Source organism: Pteropus alecto, unplaced genomic scaffold (genome assembly GCF_000325575.1).
Source record: "Pteropus alecto unplaced genomic scaffold, ASM32557v1 scaffold155, whole genome shotgun sequence".
In the NCBI taxonomy this organism is placed as follows: Eukaryota; Metazoa; Chordata; class Mammalia; order Chiroptera; family Pteropodidae; genus Pteropus; species Pteropus alecto.
The window spans coordinates 13,642,145-13,662,359 of record NW_006438113.1 but is presented as its reverse complement, the minus strand read 5'-3'; the positions used below and the strand labels follow the sequence as shown (position 1 = coordinate 13,662,359).

General features: G+C 36.4%; 1 protein-coding gene and 1 non-coding gene across 2 annotated transcripts in view; both read right to left on the bottom strand.

The window, feature by feature from the left end:
• Positions 1-6,770: 6,770 nt before the first annotated feature.
• PPA1 (pyrophosphatase (inorganic) 1) overlaps positions 6,771-20,215 on the bottom strand; it is a 39,137-nt gene continuing 25,692 nt past the window's right edge. The window contains exons 7-11 of the mRNA XM_006915550.3: positions 12,289-12,416; positions 11,801-11,886; positions 8,796-8,865; positions 7,720-7,762; positions 6,771-7,108 (exon numbers count right to left, since the gene is read on the bottom strand). Coding sequence (XP_006915612.1) covers positions 7,077-7,108; positions 7,720-7,762; positions 8,796-8,865; positions 11,801-11,886; positions 12,289-12,416 — 359 coding nt within the window. The 3' untranslated portion in view covers positions 6,771-7,076. The remainder of the gene's footprint in view (positions 7,109-7,719; positions 7,763-8,795; positions 8,866-11,800; positions 11,887-12,288; positions 12,417-20,215) is intronic.
• On the bottom strand, positions 12,055-12,173 carry LOC112482723. Its single transcript, XR_003047402.1, has one exon. It is a non-coding gene; the product is annotated as a 5S ribosomal RNA (ribosomal RNA).

Sequence of the window (20,215 nt, the reverse complement as noted above, 5' to 3'; positions counted from 1 at the left end):
GTCACTGAGCCTCCCTGGCTCAGTGTTGCAGGAGAATTAAACAAGATGAAGTACATAAAGCCTGTAGCACAGGACCTGACATTTGGGACATGCTCACAAACGGGAGCTATTATTGTTGCTGCGGTTCACTGGATTATCTCATGCTGATTACATTACAACCCCCTGAGAAATCTTTTGCCAATCTCTGAGATTTATTACTAGGGTAGTGGTTTCAAACATCATTGTTAGAATCACCTAGGGGAACTGGCTAAAAATTAGTTTGCAGAGCCCAGCCCCTCCCAGTTCCAATTCAGGTCTGATATATATACTTTTTTTTTTTTTTTTTTTAACAGATATCTCTCAGGTTCAGGGACCACTGGAAGAGAGGCTGCCTTGAGCCAGGAACCATCTACCACAAGCTGTTCTGAGCACCATCCATTGGTGTTCTACTTGATTTTCTTTAAAAAAAAATTTTTAATTAAGTTATACAGGCTTTTAGAAAAATAATTCAGAGCATAGACGCATATAAAGAGGAGAGAAACTCCCTGGACCCCACTTCTTCCACACTATATTCCCATCCCCCCCCCAAGATAATCATTATCTATGGTTTTTGTTTCCAGAAATTGTCTATACCCAATGCTGCTTTTGTAAAAAACACAAATAGAATCATGGGTGGAGCAGGGATTGGCAAATGTTTTTAGTAAAGGGTCAGAAAGTAAATATTTTCTGTTTTGCGGAACTGTATGGTCCCTGTTCTAACTATTAAACTCCATCATAGCTTGAAGGCAGCCACAGCAATTTGTAAATGAATGGGTGTAGCTGTGTCCCAATAAAATTTTATTATCAGACAGCAGGCTGGATTTGGACCACAAGCCATCGTTGGCTGCTGTGGAGCATTACCGCTTTCTCTTTTCATACATATTTTGAACTTCTTTTCCCTATCAGCCCATGCAGTGATTTCATTCTTTAACTGTTACATGGTCCAGATAATATATTGAGCCATTCCTTGATTGGACAGTTAGATATTTTTCCAGGTTTCGCTATATAAACAGAGCTGCCATATACTGTGTGTTTGGTTGACTATTCTTATTTGACCAGAATGAATTCTTAGAGCAAAATTGCTGACTCAAAGGGTAAATGTGAATTTAAAATTTTGATAGAAATTGCCAAATTGCTCTCGGACTTCTTTTTAAGGTCAGATTGCCACATAATCTTGTGATTTTTGTTGCTTAATCTTACTCTTGGTGAATATTTTCTGTTAAACGTTTTGTAATAACTAGGAGAAAGATCCCAAAGACTAACAGAGGAAGCAATGAACTATGTGACAATTAACTCAAGTTTATAACTCTTCAATAAATACTTGTCCACTCTTTGCTTAGAACTCTCGTCAATGTAAACGCAAATACCCTTCTGCCTACACTCCCGGAAAGCAATAGGGAAAGCTTAGAACATTCAGTGCAAAAGCACAATTTAAGCCCTTGCAGAGCCTATGTGCGGATCCCAGAGGACATAATTGTCATTACAGCTGCAGCACATGTAGGCTTGGGCTCAGTGATGATAAAAATGAATTTTGAATTTCCAATCTAAATTCTCATTCAGACGTTTTACACAACTGTGCCAGTGTTTCAGATTCCTGAAAAAAAAAATGCATTAAGCACACTCAGCGTTGTTGAGATTACAATTGCGAACAAATGGCCTTCACTGAGCACCGACTATGACCCTGGCACTGGGCTGAGTCCTTCACCTGCCTTCCTTCAACTCTGTGATGATGGTATCACCATTTACAGATGGAAAATCTTATGCTCAAATAGGTTAGAGTAATTTGACCATGGTAATATAGTCATCTCTGTATGATATCCAGACCCATGGAAATAAGGTTATATGCTGCATTGAAAACTGGCAAAAAAGGAAAAAAAAATTAAAAAAACTTGCAGAACACAAAGAGGAACAAAAATGTCTGTATTCTGTGACCTTGTAATCCACCCCTGAAAAATTATTCTTAGAAAATAATCCCAAGGAAAAAAGTTATGCCCAAAGACAACAAAGAGCTAAACATTAGAAACAACAAAGTTTAACAAAAGAGGCATGACTAAGTAAATCAGTTTGATGGATTAAGTATACATTAATGATGATTGAGAAGACCAAGAAACAATAGTGGGAAAACCCCTAGTCTCAAAGTCAGTTGACTGGATTTCAGTATTGCCTCTACTATTTACTATCTGAGGGACCTTGGGCAAGTTACTTAGGTCCCTTTTCTCCTCAAAAAAAATTCTGTGTATAATGTTTCAAAGTACTTGGCATTCTCACTAAGTGTAAATGGTTAAGACTTCATTCCACGGTTAAGCATGGACATAAGGCTTGCATTAGCCAATGAAATGAGAACATCCTTGATATGTCACTTCTGGGCAAACGTATGTAATCACTAGTACAAGAACCCAACACTTTCTGCCTCTGATATGGTGGTCAGCATAAGAAAACACATGTTAATATGGAAGCACCATGCTTAGCTATCAAATGGAGGGCAGCTGCCTAGAGGCAGAGCCAACTTTGTGTGAGTGAGGAATAAACTTTGTTTTCTTAAACTGCTGAGATTTGGGGATTGCGGAACATAATGAACCTATCCAGACTATCCATCTAGTTTAACACTGTGTCCCAGTATCTAAAACAGTGCCTGGGACAAAGTTAATCTCATGTTTGTAGAACGGCAGTTCTAGGGGTTAAGATTTCTTTCTGGCTTTAATATGCAGATAACTTTAATATAGCATCAATGAAGAAGATAGCTTTTCAAATACCCAAAGCCTCTCCTTGAAGTCTTAACCCCCAGTCCACATAATGTGACTTTGTTTGGAAATAGGATCATTGTAGATGTAGTTTAGATGAGATCACGCTGAAGTAGAGTGGGCCCCTAACCCAATGTGACTGGTGTCCTTATGAAAAGGGGAAATTTGGACCTAAATAAGCACAGAGAATACTATTACGATTATACTGTCACAAGCCAGGAACTACCAGCAGCAGGGAGAGAGGCCTGGAACAGATCCTCCCCTAACTCCTTCACAGTGAGCATGGCCCTGGTGACACCGACACTGTGATCTAGACTTCTAGGATCGAGAACTGTGAGATAATAAATTTCTGTTGTTTAACCCATCTAGTTTGTGATACTTTGTTACAGCAGCCCTAGCAAGCTAATAAAAGTATTATACATTTCCTTGCTTTAACAGGAGTGGAAGCTTTCTATAGAGAATCTTACACAAACTTGCTGACATTTCTTCCTGCTAGTGTTCTGTCCCCCTTTCCATAAATATGAGTGGGTGATTCCTATTCAGCCACATTATATAATGTTTCATTAGAAAACATATTTCATATCCTAACAAATCACTTCAGAAATCACATAATGACTGAGGGAACATTTAAAAATAGAAGGACTTACACAAAGTAAGAAAAATTACTAAACTCTAAAGGCTGACATTTCTGATTCTGGTCACGATGGCACAGTCCCCTTTTCCCTGCCTCTCCCTGCTAAGCACAGCTATAAACCCTGGAATGGCAACAAAACAAAACACCCAAGGAGAACTCTGAAAGGTGGTAAGAAAGAGAGCTGGTTTGGGACCTCAAGACCAGAGCACAGCACAGTGGCAGGAAACGTGGATCCTACCACCCAACATAAGGAGGGGAATCTTCCAGACTTCGACCTAGCAATAGAAGGCAGCCCAGATAGGCTTATTCCTCCCCTTCAGAGAATGGGGGGTCCCTCTGCTGAGCAAGCTACCACTTGGCAAGGGGAATCCTTGGGGGCCCAGCAGAAATAAGCCACCAGGGAAGGTGCTCTCTTTCCCCACAAGGCCTGAGTCTCCCCCTTTCCACCAGGGGTTATCTAGGTGGATGGGTGGGCTGAGCCTGAGGGAGAAATACAGCTTACAGCAGGTGGATTGGTTTAGGAAGCCTCTTTATCCCTGCAGCCTAAGACTCTCCTCCTCCACCCAGAGACAGCAAGGTAGTGGGGAAGTGGGGTTGGGAGAACCAAGCAGGGGACCTCCACACTCTTCTACCCAGAGTACCCATTCCCCTCAAGCAGCACTTGCAGCACCAGAAAAACCAAGCAGACCAAAATAACCCTGCAAAGCTGCTGAAAATTAAACTGCCACTGAAACCACAGTCCACAAAAGTAGGCCACGAACATGTGACAAACCCAAATAGGGTGATGCCTGCTAAAATAAAAGATTTAAATAGGACCTAGAGTTTCCTAACAGACAAAATGTCTAGGATACTATTAACGATCACCCATCATATCAAGAACCAAGAAAATTACAACTTGAATGAGAAAAGAGAATAGATGCCAACACTGAGATGAATCTTGACGAGGATTTTAAAGCAGCCGTCCAAAAACTGCAATTAGATAATCAGTTTGAAATTCCCTTGAAATAAGTTTTAAAAATGGAAAATCTCAGTAAAGAAATAGAAGTTATTAAAAAAGAACCAAATGGAAATGATAGAACTTGCTGGGTAGTCTCAGTATTAGAGTGCAGATTACAGAGGATGGATTCAGTGAATGAGGGCAGAACAATAGAACTCACCCAGTCTGAAAAAGAGATAAAATAGACTGGAAAAAAAACACCAGAGCCTACAGACCTGTGGGACAATAACAAAAGACCTAACATTCATATTGTCAGTCTCGAAAGAGGAGAGTGGGGCTGGGGCTGAAAGTGTACTTGAAGAAATATGGCAGAAAAATCCCAAATTTGGTGAGAGACACAAACTTATAGACCCATGAAACTGAGCAAACCCCAAACAGGATAAAGTGCTTACACAGCAATAATTATTTTAAATGTAAATGGTCTAAATATGTTAAGAGACTGGAAGAGTGGATAAAAAACTATAACTCAACTATATGCTATTTATAAGAAACTCACTTCATACTCAACATATGTAGGTTGAAAGTAAAAGAATAGAAAAAGATAAACCACTGCAAACATTAATCTTAAAAAGTGGCTGTATTTAATATCTGATAAAGTAGACTACAGAGCAAAGAAAATTACTAGAGACAAAAAGGAACATTACATAATGATATAAGGATCAATCCACCAGGAAGACATAAAGATCCTAAATGTGTACAACACCAAAACAGAGCCTCAAAATAAATGAAAAAAAATTTTAAAAACCTGATAGAGCTAAAAAGTGAAATAGAGGAATACAGTTATAACTGAGGACTTCAACACCTTCCTTTTGGCAACTGATAAAAGTAATAGAATATCGACAAGGATATGTAAGATCTGAACAACACTACCAATCAACAGGATTTAGTTAACAAATAGAATCCCAACATCACCAAAATGCACATATTTTTTCTAAGCAGTTATGGAACATTCCCCAAGACAGACCACATCCTGCGCCATAAAACAACAACATAAAAAGTACTGAAATCTTACATAATGTGTTTTCTGACCATAATGGAATCAAACTAGAAATCACTAACAGAAATATGTTAGGAAACTAAACAAACACATGGCTAAAATTGATCTAAATGTTTAACATAATGCCTATCAAAATCTCAGAATTTTTTTATAGGCATAGACAATAAACATACGAAAAATTTATTTTAAAATTTAAATAAAAAAGCACAGACCTGCGACTAAACAATCATAATAAATAAAGTGGGAGAAAGTATTCTATTCACTAGTAAGGCTTACCATACAGCTGTAGTAATCAAGAGTATAATACTGACAGAGGGACAAACACATAGATCAGTAGAATAGAACAGAGGACCCAGAAATAGACCCACACATATATGCTCAACTGATATTTAATAAAAGCCCCAAATCAATTCAGTACAGGAAGAATAACCTTTTAACAAATAGTACTGGAGCAATTGGACATTTATAGGAAAAAAAAAATGCACCTTGATCTAAACCTCACACCTTATACAAAAATTAATTTAAAATGGATCATAGACTTAAATATAAAACTATAAAACATAGGATGGATCATAGACTTAAATGTAAAATGTAAAACTATAAAACATAGAAGAGAATTGGTATCTTGTATAATATAGGAACTTACATAGGTGATTAACTTGTATAGATATATTATTCAAATCATTACAGATAAAACTGGGAAATCTGAATAAGATTGGTGGATTGTATAAAAGCACATGTCCTGGTGGCGTATTATACAACAGTTTTACAAAATCTTACCTTTGGGGGAAACTGGGAAGGGTATAGAGAGAATCACTCTGTATTATTTCTCACAACTAACTGCACATTAATCAACAATCTCAATAAAAAATTCAACTAAAAATAATCTGAATGTTTAAAACATTCATTTCTCTTACAATGAGGGAACTGAAGTTGGGTGGTTGATAACTGACCTAAGATTACAGAGCTAATAAGTAGAAGTTAGAATTAAAAATTCAGGCCTGTATAGGTCCAAAGCCCATGAACTTAATCACAAAACTATTCTGGCTGATAACTCAGAATATAAATGACTTAAAGGTTCAATTAGAAGTAAAAGAAGTAACTATATCATTTCAAAAGGTGAGCAAGGTTGTGCTTTCTGCTAATATATAAATTAAAAAGCTTTTGCTAGTGGGATGCTAGGAATTAGGTGAAAGCAGATAGTATCAAACTACTATATAAATAAGGGATCTCATTCTCCGATTCCTAAAAATAAAGTCAGTTTTAGTCTAATAATTATAAAATTTAATTGTAAGATCACTGATAGAAAACAAACACCAAACAGCACCCGTGCTTGCTTGGTAATGTCAGCTTCAGATTATAATAAAAATATCATAAGCCCAATTTCAGCAAAATAATTTTATTTCTAACACATATACATCCAATATGTACTTATCTTGCACATTTATTCACAAATGACTTCTAAATTACAACTGCTTTGATATTTAAGCATGTACCAAGAGTTATCTGAGTTGATATGAAAAAATGCTTTTAGATAACATGCTGAATATACTGGATTGGTCACAGCAGAATTTGCTTTGTTAGATTAGTTCTGTATATTCAAAGCTTTGAAAAGCCACTACTTTTGCATCTAATACTCCCAGATGAATAGGATGCTGCAGTATCAGCTTGTATTCCAGAGAAATTTCCTTAGTTTTTCTGGTGATGGAACCACTTATCTACTACATTCAGAAAAAAGAAAAACAAATTAGAATCTTTGTTAAGAGTCAAAATACACCCAACATATAACAAATAATAATATACTTGTTTTAACATATCCTACTATGGATTACCTTAAAACAAACTTTCATATGTACAAAGTTTCACTGCAGCAAAAACAGGTAATTTATGTTTTCTTTTGAGGCTTCCTTACTCTGGATACTATTCATATAGACATACAATTCTCACCAGAAGAACCTTACAGAGAATTCTAAGTCTAAAAGGGGAGAAAACTATTTTCTGGGTGAAGCAGCCTGTGGCCAGATGGGGACCCAGAGCCTAGCCTGCTCCAGTTTCCATGAGGCATCTACCTGAAACCCAGAGGAGAACAGTGGGTCATGGTTTGGAAACTGCTGTGATTTGGGTGGGCGGGGGGTGGGGGATGGGACACTATAAAGGGGTTATATACAGCCATCTTTCTTCCCACATACACTACCAAACTCTAAAAATGTTTCTTCTCCCCTTCCTTCTCTTTTTCTGTATGGATATGGTATGTAAGATTTATCTATAGATATAGACATAATTTTCTCATACATATACATAACGTTTAATTTTACTAGAATATTGATCTTACCATCTGTTGGTACTGTGCAGGCAGATTCACATGGTGGTGGTAACTAAAATAAAATATTAAAATGTATTAGTCTAATCCCAGGGAAAAAAAGCAAAAAAAGGTAAACTAACACAAAAACTAAAATGAATTTGAACAGAAGACAACTCTCGTAATTTTTAGGCTCTAAAATCATTTGTAATTTATAGGTACAATGCAAGATTTGCTCTACTTCTAAGAAATGCTAACAAATTCAAGCCTCTTGACTTTTAATGATACACAGGAGAAATGTTTTTTGAAATAAAGAATAAAAACTGATTTATCCATATAATTTTGTATACACACCCACATATATAATGTAGGCAGAGCGTTCTCATTGACAAGTTATGACTGTTAACCAATGGCTTTTCCCTTCCAATTTTTCTTATTCATTTCAACTTTGTCAGGATTCATATATAAAGTCTAAATGTATTGGCTTCATTAAATTGTTATTTTTCCCTTGTACTACCCCAATTACAAAGCCGTAAAAAGTCAGACTTCATTTTCTTTTGTTTTATTTAAAATTGTAAATGGGAATAAATTAAGATGATCTAGTGCAGTGTTTTGGTTAATAAAAAAACAGATAATTAAAAATAGTATAAAAACAAAGTTATTTCTTAAATACATGGTTTACTATCTCACATGAAAATCTTCTAGGATTATGAACCACCCCTGTAACAGTACCTGAAATTTAATAACTTTCTCAGTCCTTGCTAAAAGCAAGTCAAAGAAGTTCCCATTGTTTCTTTTGTGAAAAATGGCTTATGATAAGGTACATAGGCACTTGGGTTAGTCAGTACATTCTGGAATCATTTTGATTGCTACAAATTGTCCTACTTTTGCTATTTGCCCAATTGAGGGTTGGCAAGGACCACCCTCAACTTTTACGCTGTCAAATGTGTCCTTACATGTGTTCATGGTCTGTAATTTCAAGACCTCACACAGTAGTATACAAACAGGAGATCCTCAAATAGTTGTTGAAAGAAATACTTCCTATCCCCATTTACCACCATATATTTTAGCTACTAGTTATGTTCTTTTTCAAAGAAACTTTTACATACAGCATCCACAATGGCTTTGGCCACCTCAGGATCACACTTGTAGGGGCTCTCAGACACTGTGGTGTTCATGCTATTAAATTAAAAAGAAAAAAAAAAAAGAGTAGTCATGAGTCACAGTAACAAAAACTTCTCTTAAGAGTTAAAAAAGAAGCTGAAGATGGTAGACCAGATGAGATTCAAGTTCGGTTTACTTGAACCTCAAGTTTACTTAAGTTGCAGGACAAAATCAGTATACAAAAATCTGTTACATTTCTGAAAGAGAAATTAAGAAAATAATCCTATTTGCAACTGCATCAAAAAGAATAAAATACCTAGGAATAAATTTAAACAAGGAAGTAAAAGATTTGTAGAGTGAAAACGATGACACATTAATGAAAAAACTTGAAAAAACTGTATCTTCTAAATATTTTATAGTTATACATATAAATATATATTGTAAAATAATAATGTCCACTAAAATAAATAGAAATATATTCCATGCTAATGAATTGGAAGAATATTGTTAAAATGTCTATACTACTCAAAGCAATCTATAGGTCCAGTGCAATCTCTATCAAAATTCCAATGGCATTTTTCACACAAATAGAATCCTAAAATTTGTATGAAGCCACAAAAGACCCCAAATATCCAAAGCAATCTTGAGAAAGAAAAACAAACCTGGAAGCATCACTGAACTCTCCAATTTCAACTATATTACAGTATTATATACTATAATTAGAACAGTATGGTAATGGCATAAAAACATACATAGATCAATGGAAGTGAAAGGAGAGCCCAGAAATAAACCCACACGTATATGGTCAATTCATTTATGACAAAGGAGCCAAGAATATATAACAGGGAAAAGACAGTCTTTTTAATAAATGATAGTGGAGAAAGTGGACATCCAAAATGCAAAAGAACAAAACTGGATCACTATCTTACACCATACACAAAAATGAACTCAAAATGGATTAAAGACTTAAATGGCATACTGAAACCATAAAACTCCTAGAATAAAACACAGGCAGTAAATAAGCTTCTTGACATGTCTTGGTGATAAATTTTTGGATTTGACGCCAAAAGCAAAGGCAACAAAAGCAAAAATAAATAAATGGGATTACATCAAACTAAAAGCTTCTGAACAGGAAAGGAAACCATCAACAAAATGAAAAGGCAAACTACTGAATAGGAGAAAATATTTGCAAATCACAATCTGATTAGGGGTTAATATCCAAAATGTATAAAGAACTCATACAACTAAATAATGAGGGAAAAAAATAATCTAAGAAACAGGCAGAGGACCTGAACATTTTTCCAAAGATATGCAGATGGCCAACAGGTATATGAAAAGATGCTCAAGATCACTAATTATCAAGGAAATGCAAATCAAAACCACAACGAAGTATCAATCACTTCATACCTGTTAAAATGGCTATCATCAAAAAGACAAGAGATAACAAGTGTTGGCAAAGATGTGGTGAAAAGGGAACTGTGTACTGTTGGTGGGAAATGCACACAGCCACTATGGAAAACAGTATGGAGATTCCTCAAAAAATTAAAAACAGAACTACCATATGATCTAGAATTCCACTTCTGGGTATTTACTCAGTGAAAATTAAAACGCTAATTTAAAAACATATGGAGATTCCCATGTTCATTGCAGCATTATTCATAATAGCCAAGACATGAAACAACCAAAATGTCCATCAATGGATAAAGAAAATGGGATACACACACACACACACACACACAATGTAATATAATACAACCATTAAAAAAGAATGAAATCTTGCCATTTACAACAACGTGGATGGACCTTGAGGGCATTATGTTAAGTTAAACAAGTCAGACAGAAAAAATAAATACAGTATGATCTTATACAGTTGACCCTTGAACAGTGTGGGGCTTAGGGGCGCTGATCCCATCAATCAAAAATCCACATATAACTTTTGACTCTCCAAAAACTTAATAATAGCCTACTATTGACCAGAAGCCTTACTGATAACATAAAGTCAATTAACACATAGTTTGCATGTTACATGTATTATATACTTACAATAAATTGTATATTTACAATGTATTGTATTCTTAGAATAAAGTAAACTATAGAGAAAAGAAAATGTTATTAAGAAAATAAGAGAAAATACATTTATAATACTATATGTATTTATTGGAAAAAATCTACATGTAAGTGGATCCATGGAGTTCAAACCCATGTTGTTCAAGGGTCAGCTGTACACATATACTCATTTTGTCACCTTGCTGAATTCTTTATTTTTTCTAGAGTTTTCTAGGTACACAATTCTAGGTGCCCCAATATGCTCCCCCTTTTCCAATATTCTTGCATTAAAACACATCGTTTCTCGTATTTACCTCATTGACCACTACTATTTCTAGAACAACATTAGTTAAGTGATGATACTGGACATTCTCTTATAAATCTTTAAATAACTAAGAGGAAGTATATTGTCCTGAATATGGGTTGTGGGCCAGATAGATTTTGATACAGGTCTTAACTCTGAAACACTTATTGTGGGATGACTGGTTAAGTTTAATCTTCCTACATCTCTGCTACATGCTTGGTGCAAACATTCACTGCACGATAAATATTAGCTGTTATTATTAGTGGCAGTAAATTTTGTGTGCTTGGTAGATACTGATTTAGTTGTGATGTACCTTACATACTTACATCAGAAGAATATCAACTCTTGCACTCAGCCTTATTTTACCTATTACATTCTGAGCATGCAGATGCTAGGCAGCCTTTCCCAATTACCCTCACAAAGCTCTGATCTCACTGTCCCCCTTATAGTTTTAGTTTGTACTTGTTCAGAAGGTATCTTATAGGCACTTTTCAGTTGTTTATATATCTACCTTCCTACTCACTTGAGCACTGACTGACAAAACCCATTATCTCTCTTCTAAGTGAAAGTAATGGTTTGGTGTTTTATGGTCATTAAAACCTTTAGGAGCAAGCTGGTCTGATTTGTGTGCTAAACATGCCGAGAAGAGTCAACACTTACCAACTGATTCCTTTTCCATCAATTTTCTTCGTCACTAAGGCTCTCCAAAGGTCATGAGTGCTTTTAATAATATCAACTGCAAAGTCCTGTAATGTGAGGAGGTATGCATTACAATGATAGAAAAGTATTCTTAGTATCAACATTCATGAACATACATTTGTCATCATTATTTTGTAACTAAAAAGAAGAAAAGAAAAAAAAAGATAATTCAGCTTACAATCTTTCATTTTTTAATTATTTTATTTTATTTTTTACGCCTTCAGCACCTGGTCTTCCTAGGTGGTCTCCCATCCAAGTACTAACCAGGCCCGACCCTGCTTAGCTTTCGAGATCAGACGAGATCGGGCACGTTCAGAGTGGCATGGCCGTAGACCCTATTATATCTTTACACATTTTTTATGATCATATAGTATCTAAATGGTAACGATAGGTTAAATTATAAGTCTCTACAAACAGACCTAAAGCTACAGTTCTGGATGACATATTACCTTATCTTTAAATTCTGCATTGAAAGCAAACTGGTTCTCTGGTTTTCCATCAGGAACCTTGTACCTTCTAAACCAGTCCACTGTAGCTTCAAGGTAGCCAGGTTTCAGCCTCTTGACATCATTAATATCTTTGAAGAGAATAAGCAGATTGCAAGGTGCATATGTAATTATTTATGTGATAAAAATATCAAGTACGTATTTACTTTGAAGGAGCTATGGGATAGTTATAATAAAAATTCAAGAAATGTTAGGGCTAACCACCTTATTGAGAGATGAGAACACATATAGACATTAAAAGGAAATCATCTAGTGTCTTAGAATAGCTCTGACATTAAGTAGTAAGAAAACAAGCAGTACAATAGTGACTTCTATTGGATAAGAGGAGAAATGATTGGGGGCTATATAAGGAAAGAAGAGTTTGGTAAGTGTGGATAACTTCTACAAGAAGGGCAGATGATAGTTAAAAAGACAGGGTGAGGCTCCATTCAGAGGCTCACACCCCAATTACATACTAAAAGACAAGAAAAATGGATTACACCGATATCTGCTGATGGGTTACATATTAAATGTGACTAGACTTTCCTAACTCTATAGTATAGGCATTCTATATATCACAATGTTTTACTTCTGGACAACAGAAAAGTATTCTATTTAAAAAAACTTAAAATTTTCTGTTTGGTCATCAACAATGGTTAGCCTCAGTGTCAACACACTCAACTTTAAATGACCAAACTGCCTGCTCGGTGCAAGCAAATAGAAGATACAAGCCTAAAATAAATCAATTAGGAAAAGTATTTTGGGAAGGAGGAATACATTCAACAACAGAAGCTTATTTATATTTGTATAAAATAACTTTGCTCAAGTTCAATTTATAATATATAGTTAAAAAATATCATGCATTCTGTTATCATAGTACCACTAAAAGTATGGAAAATTTATAAAATGAAGTGGAAAATGTTTAAATACTGATAAATTTCAAGAAACTTACAATTCATATAAAATGTGTCACCTAATAGAGAAGTAATTTGAAAATCCAGAAATCCGAAATGCAAGTATATGATGTTTTCCAACAAATTTTCCGACCAATTCTTCTATTCTTCAGGCACGAACTAGGTGTCCAACAATTCAATTTAATGACACTATCTACTGGAACTAGCATCAGATCCCACAAGTTAAAGGGCTTGGTCTCACAAGACTTATCCCACTTCAGGCAGATCTCAGGCCACCTATACTTCTAAACAACTGCTGTAAATCAGTTTCCTACAACTCTTTCCTCAGGTTTGCTAATTTGCTAGAATGACTTACAGAACTCAAGAAAACACTTTATTATGTCTACTGGTTTATTATAAAGAATACAATTCAGGAACAGCCAAAAGGAAGAGATACATAGGGCAAGGGATGGATGGATGGATGGAAGCAGGGTGTAGAGCTTCCATGCCCTCTCAGGGCAGGCGTGTCACCCTCCCAGCACTTTAATGTGTTCACCAACCCGGAAGTGCTCCAAATGTCATTCATTACTCCAGAGTTTTTATAGAGCTCAATACCTAACCTCCTCTCTGGGTCCCAGAGGTAGGTGGGTGGGCGGGATTGAAAGGTCTCACCCTTTAATCACTTGGTCTTTCTGCTGACCAGTCCCAGACTGAGACTAGCTAGGGGCCCCACCATAAGTCGCCTTATTAGCATAAACTCAGGTGTGATGAAAGGGCTCATCCTAAATATCAAAAGACACTCATCATTTAGGAAATTCCAAGGGTTTTAAGAGCTTTTTGGCCAGGAACTGAAGACTAAGATCGAATATATTTTTGTATTATATCACAGCAAGAAAAAAGTATAAGAGCTGACTAACTCTCTGACTGTGAACCAGACACTGAAAGGTGTGCTGGATCCAGACTGAGGAATCCTGACCATCAGTTTGTTCTTTGTATTGTCCGTTATATACATATAGACCAAGCCAGTGGTCTGCAGAGCTACCAGAACTGCCTCTTGATGCCACATCGACATCCTACCAAAGACAGTACCATTCTGTGCTTTTCTTTCTTGGGTTCAGCTTCTAACCAGTTGTGCACTGCTGTACCTTACAACCATGAGTATGAAATGCTCACTTGCACTGATTCCCACAACTGAGGTGGGAGGGGATCTATCAATCTTGGGTTCCACAATGACAAAGACAATCAACATGCTGACCTGGGTAGCCTACCCTCTTCCATGGCTCTGTGTGTGTGTCCCTCCAGAAGATGTGGCTAGTCAAGAGTTTCTCTCCATCTAGAAACCCTGATAAACTTCTTCAGATAATAACTGATGACAGATGCTGCCTTAGGCTGACACTTTGGGAAAGCGGCATGCTACTTGCACCATCAACATCCTACCAAAGACAATAGGGGCTAGCCACTCGGGGAAGTTTCAGGGTTCTAATAGCCTCTACTGCAAGGAAATGAGGCCCTAGCAGAAAGGCGCTGACATAATGACAAGCATGGCTTAACTGTGGCCAGAGCATGCCCTTTAGCATGTGTACAGCACATTTGCAAATGGACACATGATCAACAAAATCACAGTTGTACCATCAAAGAGTTAACAAATGGTATGAATGCCTTCTCGCTGTACTAAATTTAAACGATATAGAAGTATCTGAAACAAAAAGCATCCCTTTATTCTTCTTCCCATTGCACTAGTAAAGGACTGGTGTTCTTATAGTCCTTTAAGAAGAATTTATATACATATGCAAATATATATATTTATTTAAACAGAAGCAGAAAACAATAATACCATTTTGCCTTAGTGTTTTTTCCGCATATGTATATGCAGGTCTTCCTCATCCTTTGGAATGGCCACACGGTATTCCATTGCCTAGACAGACCATAATTATTTAACAATCTAACTGGTGATGGATATTTAAGCTCTTTCCAGATTTTTGCTACTATATACAATGCTGCAATGAATATCCTTCAACATATGTCTTTGTATGTATTTATGAGGAATTACATGGAATACTTATAAGTAGAATTGCTGGGTCTAAGTGATATTGATCATAATACCAATTTTCTGTAAATGTTCTAAAAACCAATCTTCTTTGGGATATTTGAAAAATACTTCTTGTGTAGAAGGCTAAAGGAGCAATTTATCCTCCCTTCGTATGGTGCTTTTTACTTTGCAAAGCATTTTTACCTAGTCTCTCGTTTAATTGCCCCCACAAAATCATGGTATTTAATTATTATGAACTTAACCAGAGTTCATATGGTTAATAAGTCAAAGAATCCACATTTCAGCACCTGGTCCAATACTCTTTCCAATAAGAAGACAAATCTTTCTTATTCATCTTAAGACAAATCTTAACAAGACAAAAAAAGTTTCTTGTCACTACATGGTAATGACAGAATAATAGTGCTTTGAGATCACCTAGCTTAAACAAATGTGATTAAGAAAATACAATGCCTAGGAGAATAAATGGACTACTACCAGGATATCTGAAACTAGGTACAAACTACCAGTGGATGGCCATAGACTGGTTGCTGTAAACTCATTAAACATCTATAACCATCAACGCTCTTGTGATCAATGTAAAGATGCTGACTCTTACATAAGAAATCCCAAATTTTAATTTGGTTACCAGACTTGAATAGCTTAATTAGACCTAAGAATCCAACAGATAAGATACAACCTGAAAGATAAACCACAATGCTGTCTTCTGCAGTTCTGAAGCTGTCACCTTCAAGTGACACAGAAATTATGGGATATCCTGGAGAAATACCCAGATCTTTGACATGTACCCTTATTAATGAATTTGATAACACTGAAGTTGAAATTGTTGGGAGGCCCTGCTACACCAGTTGCTTTGCACTGGTTGAGTCTCTGGGGTCTACAAAACATTCTGTTTTCTAACTATGGGTAAGCAGCTGCAGTATGAAATATAGGATTCACTGGCAGGTGCATATGAAGACTTCTGTCACCAGCCTAAGATGTTCTGTCTTCAGAAAGTTACTGGAGCAGAGTACTTCCAAAGGCATTACTAACAATGATGCCCAGGTTAACGTCTCATTGCACAATCCAACGAGAAAAAACAATTAAAGCTTCACAGCCTACTGGACACTGACACAAAGTGTTCTTCCCAACGACTGAGATATAGTAGCCATCAGCCCTGTAACATCTACAGAATTGTTTTAGAAGTCACACCCATATATATATTTGGCTCGCACAGTCTTCAGGCCTTCTCAATAGCATTTCATATCCTATTAACTATTCTATCAAAGTATTCTAGTTGCCCTTTTTTCTAATAAACTTAATTATTATTATTATTTTTTAATGCCTACAGCACCCAGTCTTCCTATGTGGTCTCCCATCCAAGTACTAACCAAGACCGTCCCTGCTTAGCTTCCAAGATCAGTTGGGATCGAGCTTTTTCAGGTTGGCCGTAGACATAAACTTAATTTTAGAACAGTTTTTTTGGCGCCTAATGATAAAAAACTTTATTCAGCATCAAGGTATCTAGAAATGATCCATATGCAGTAAATACAAACTCAGTTACAGAATTATATCCTAGCTATCACCAGATACTCTATTACCAATGCTTAATTAAAAATAAAACATGATTTGCCACATTAAAAGGCTAGAATTTAAACCAGCAGATATAAATGCAACACCTTAAATGCAACGCCTATGTGTATTAAATACACACACACACACTAAAACTCAAACACTGAGGAAGAGCTCTCTGGCTTAAGCACACCTCACCTGAAATCCAACAAGGAAGCCAATCGTGTTTTGTTTTTTAGCAATTTTTTTTAGCAATTTATGAACGCTGGATAAATTCAGTGACAAAAAGGGCACTTTTCCGCTAAATCTACAAAATAAACTGGTTTTCTGAAAACCTTTAAGAAAACATTTCAAGTCATTTTCAAAATGTCTGATATGCATATCATCAGAAAAACTTACCTAGTCTGTAGAAATTCATCTTGAAATACAAATGAGCCAAAATGATTTTTTAAAAAGGATTATCATATATGCCCTTGAGATCAGTGTAATATGATGACTGTGATCATGTTATGAAAAGCAATACAGAAACAATTCTGAGAGAAGCGTGTCCGTGGAGACCACCCACATAATTGTATATATCAGGCTTTGCCGTTAAGTTATGGAATGGGCAAATGAGTTCTATATCAAAGGTTAAATGTTCCATTATAGTCATTCAAATTATATTCCAAAAACTGTTTTCTTATATTCTTTACTTATTTTTGACTTATTTTCAAATAACTAGTTGCAGAGAATATAGAAATCCTACTGCATTTTATGTAATATTTCGGGTGGCCTTTCAATTTCCTTGATTTATCATTGTTTAAAAATCTCCAAAGTAGCTGAGTGAGGCTCAGGACAGTGCCATACACACGGAGATGCAGTCTTTTATTGCCTTCAAACACTGTCACACCATCTAACTGCCCCATTGGTCTTCACAAAGCTGATCTTTTGGGGTCTGCTCAAAGAGTAAACCAACTGGTCAGAGGACGCTTAGCAAATGAAGCATCCTATAAAACAAGCTGATACTTGCATTTGCCAATCAGTTTCAGGTCCACAGGGGCTACATCTCTTTATTGATGCACTTCCTTTAGGTAGCAATAGTCAAAAGCACATTCAATCACGTAGCCAAACAAAAAAACTGAAGTCTCCTAAAGCCATTTAAACTAGCCATTCCAAAAACCTCTTGCAACTACTTCGCTCTGTTTCAAAAACTTTTCCCTACCATAAACAAAAAAATAAATGGTATTGCTGCTCTCTAAATACAGGCACTGCTCCATATCACAAAGCATTTATCAAGTTTTCCAGTAACTATGCCAAAAGCCTCAAAAAACTTGATATTACTTTTCCAGCTTTACTGTTACCAGCCAGAAGTAAAATTCTTCTGTTATTTGCCTATTAGCGAATTAAATTTTATTTTTTTTAAAAAAGATGGGTTTTTATCTTTATAAAGTATATGAAAATTTTAAAAGTTTTGCTTTCAGCGCATTACCAAATGCCTGAGGTAACTGAGAAAAAAAATGCACATTTAATACCCCTGCCAATACCCTTCAGCACTTCCTTAGGTTATCCATGTTAAGTTAGATAAAAATAAAACTGAGGGCTGATTCTGGGAAACCTGGCGGAGTGAGACACATCCTCAGATCTCTCTCCTCGAAACAACAATAAGCTGAACATCTAAAACTGAACAAAAATCACCCAAACTGCACAACGGCAAGTCTGAGTGTGGGATCTGTGCATAAGAACTACCACAGGTCAGAACCCTGAGTATCAGGCGATAGACTGGGAGAAATAAAGAAGCTGCCTCTAGCAGCTGCTGGAGCTCCTTGCAGGAGGAGGGGGAGGGGTGAAGGTACGATGACTTCCCTGAACATTCCTGCCTGGAAGTGCTGGGACTTCTATGCAGCCGGCAGCAGGGCCCAGTCATCAGGGCAGAAAGCAGAGAAGCGGGATGGAGCCACAGAGAAACAACAGTTGATTTTTACTAGCTGCGGCTACCAAACTGAGGCTGATCCGCAGGCCCCATTCCCAACCCAGAGGGCACCTCCCCACATTCCCTCAGAGACCGCCACTGTGAAGCCCCAGGGGAATCTGAGCAAACGCTACTGAAACTGTTGCTAACACTGACAGGGACCGAAACTGAGGGTAGTGAGTGTGATTAAATTTCCACAAAAAAATTAAAAAAAAAAACAAAACAAAACATTATTTAGGCTTTATATAAAGCAGGAATCCAAGAGGCTTAGAGGCCACCTACTGGAAACCAAAAGAAAAGCGCCTTCTTTGTAGGAGGCTAAGGAGAGACCTTTATATAATAAATCTTCTTTCTGGAAAAGCAGTAGAATACACTTCCATTAATGGTCAGGCAGAGAAATAGTCCATTAAACACCAAGAACAACCAAGGTAACAATGCGGCTCAGAAAGAAAGAGAAAAATCTCCAGAAAATAAGCCTAAAGACATACAAATATGCAACTTAAATGACAGAGAATTCAGGATGGTACTTCTGAAAAACTTCGATGAGTTCCAAAACAAGTCATATCAACAATTTCAGGAATTGAAAAAACAACTAGATGAGTAGAGCAAGGAGATTGAAACCCTCAAGAAGAACAGATCTTCTGGAGATTAAAAAAAACACAATGCAAGAGTTGAAAAATGAAATAACAAGCTTGGGAAATAGAGTCGACCAAATGGAGCAGAGGATCAGTGATATCAAAGACAGAAATCTAGAAATAAATCAGATGAAGAGAGAAACTGAAGAATGAAAAATAATGAAAGAGAAATTCAAGAACTAGCTGATACTATCAGTAGCAGAAACATAAGAATAATGGGCATTATTAAAGGCAAGGAAAAGGAGCAGAGACTAGAAAGCGTTTTCAGACAAATAGTGGACAAGAATTTCCCAAATCTAAGGAATGAGCTGGAGCTTGGAATTCAAGAAGTTAACAGAATACCCGATTATATCAACCTAAAAAGGTCTTCACCAAGACACATTGTATTAAAGTTATCAAAAATCAACGACAAAGATAGAATTCTCAGGGTAGCCAGGGAGAAGAAAATGGTAACTTATAAAGGAAAACTCATCAGATTATCGTCGGACTTCTCAGCGCAGACTTTACAAGCCAGAAAGAAATGGAATCAAATATTTAAACTATTAAGTGAAAGGAACTACCAGACAAGAATAATGTATCCAGCTAAGCTCTCCTTTAGATATGAAGAAGAAATAAAGACTTTTCCGGAAATACAAAACTCGAGGGAATTCTCCACTACGAGGCCTGCACTATAGGAAATACTGAAAGGGGTCAGCTCACTTAAAACAAAATGACAAAAAAGAAAATACATAATTAGGAGTAAGGTGACTAGCAGGCTGATAGAAGCAGAGGAGTGCAACCTTTACTAGGATCAAGGCATTATAAGCTTAAAAATAAG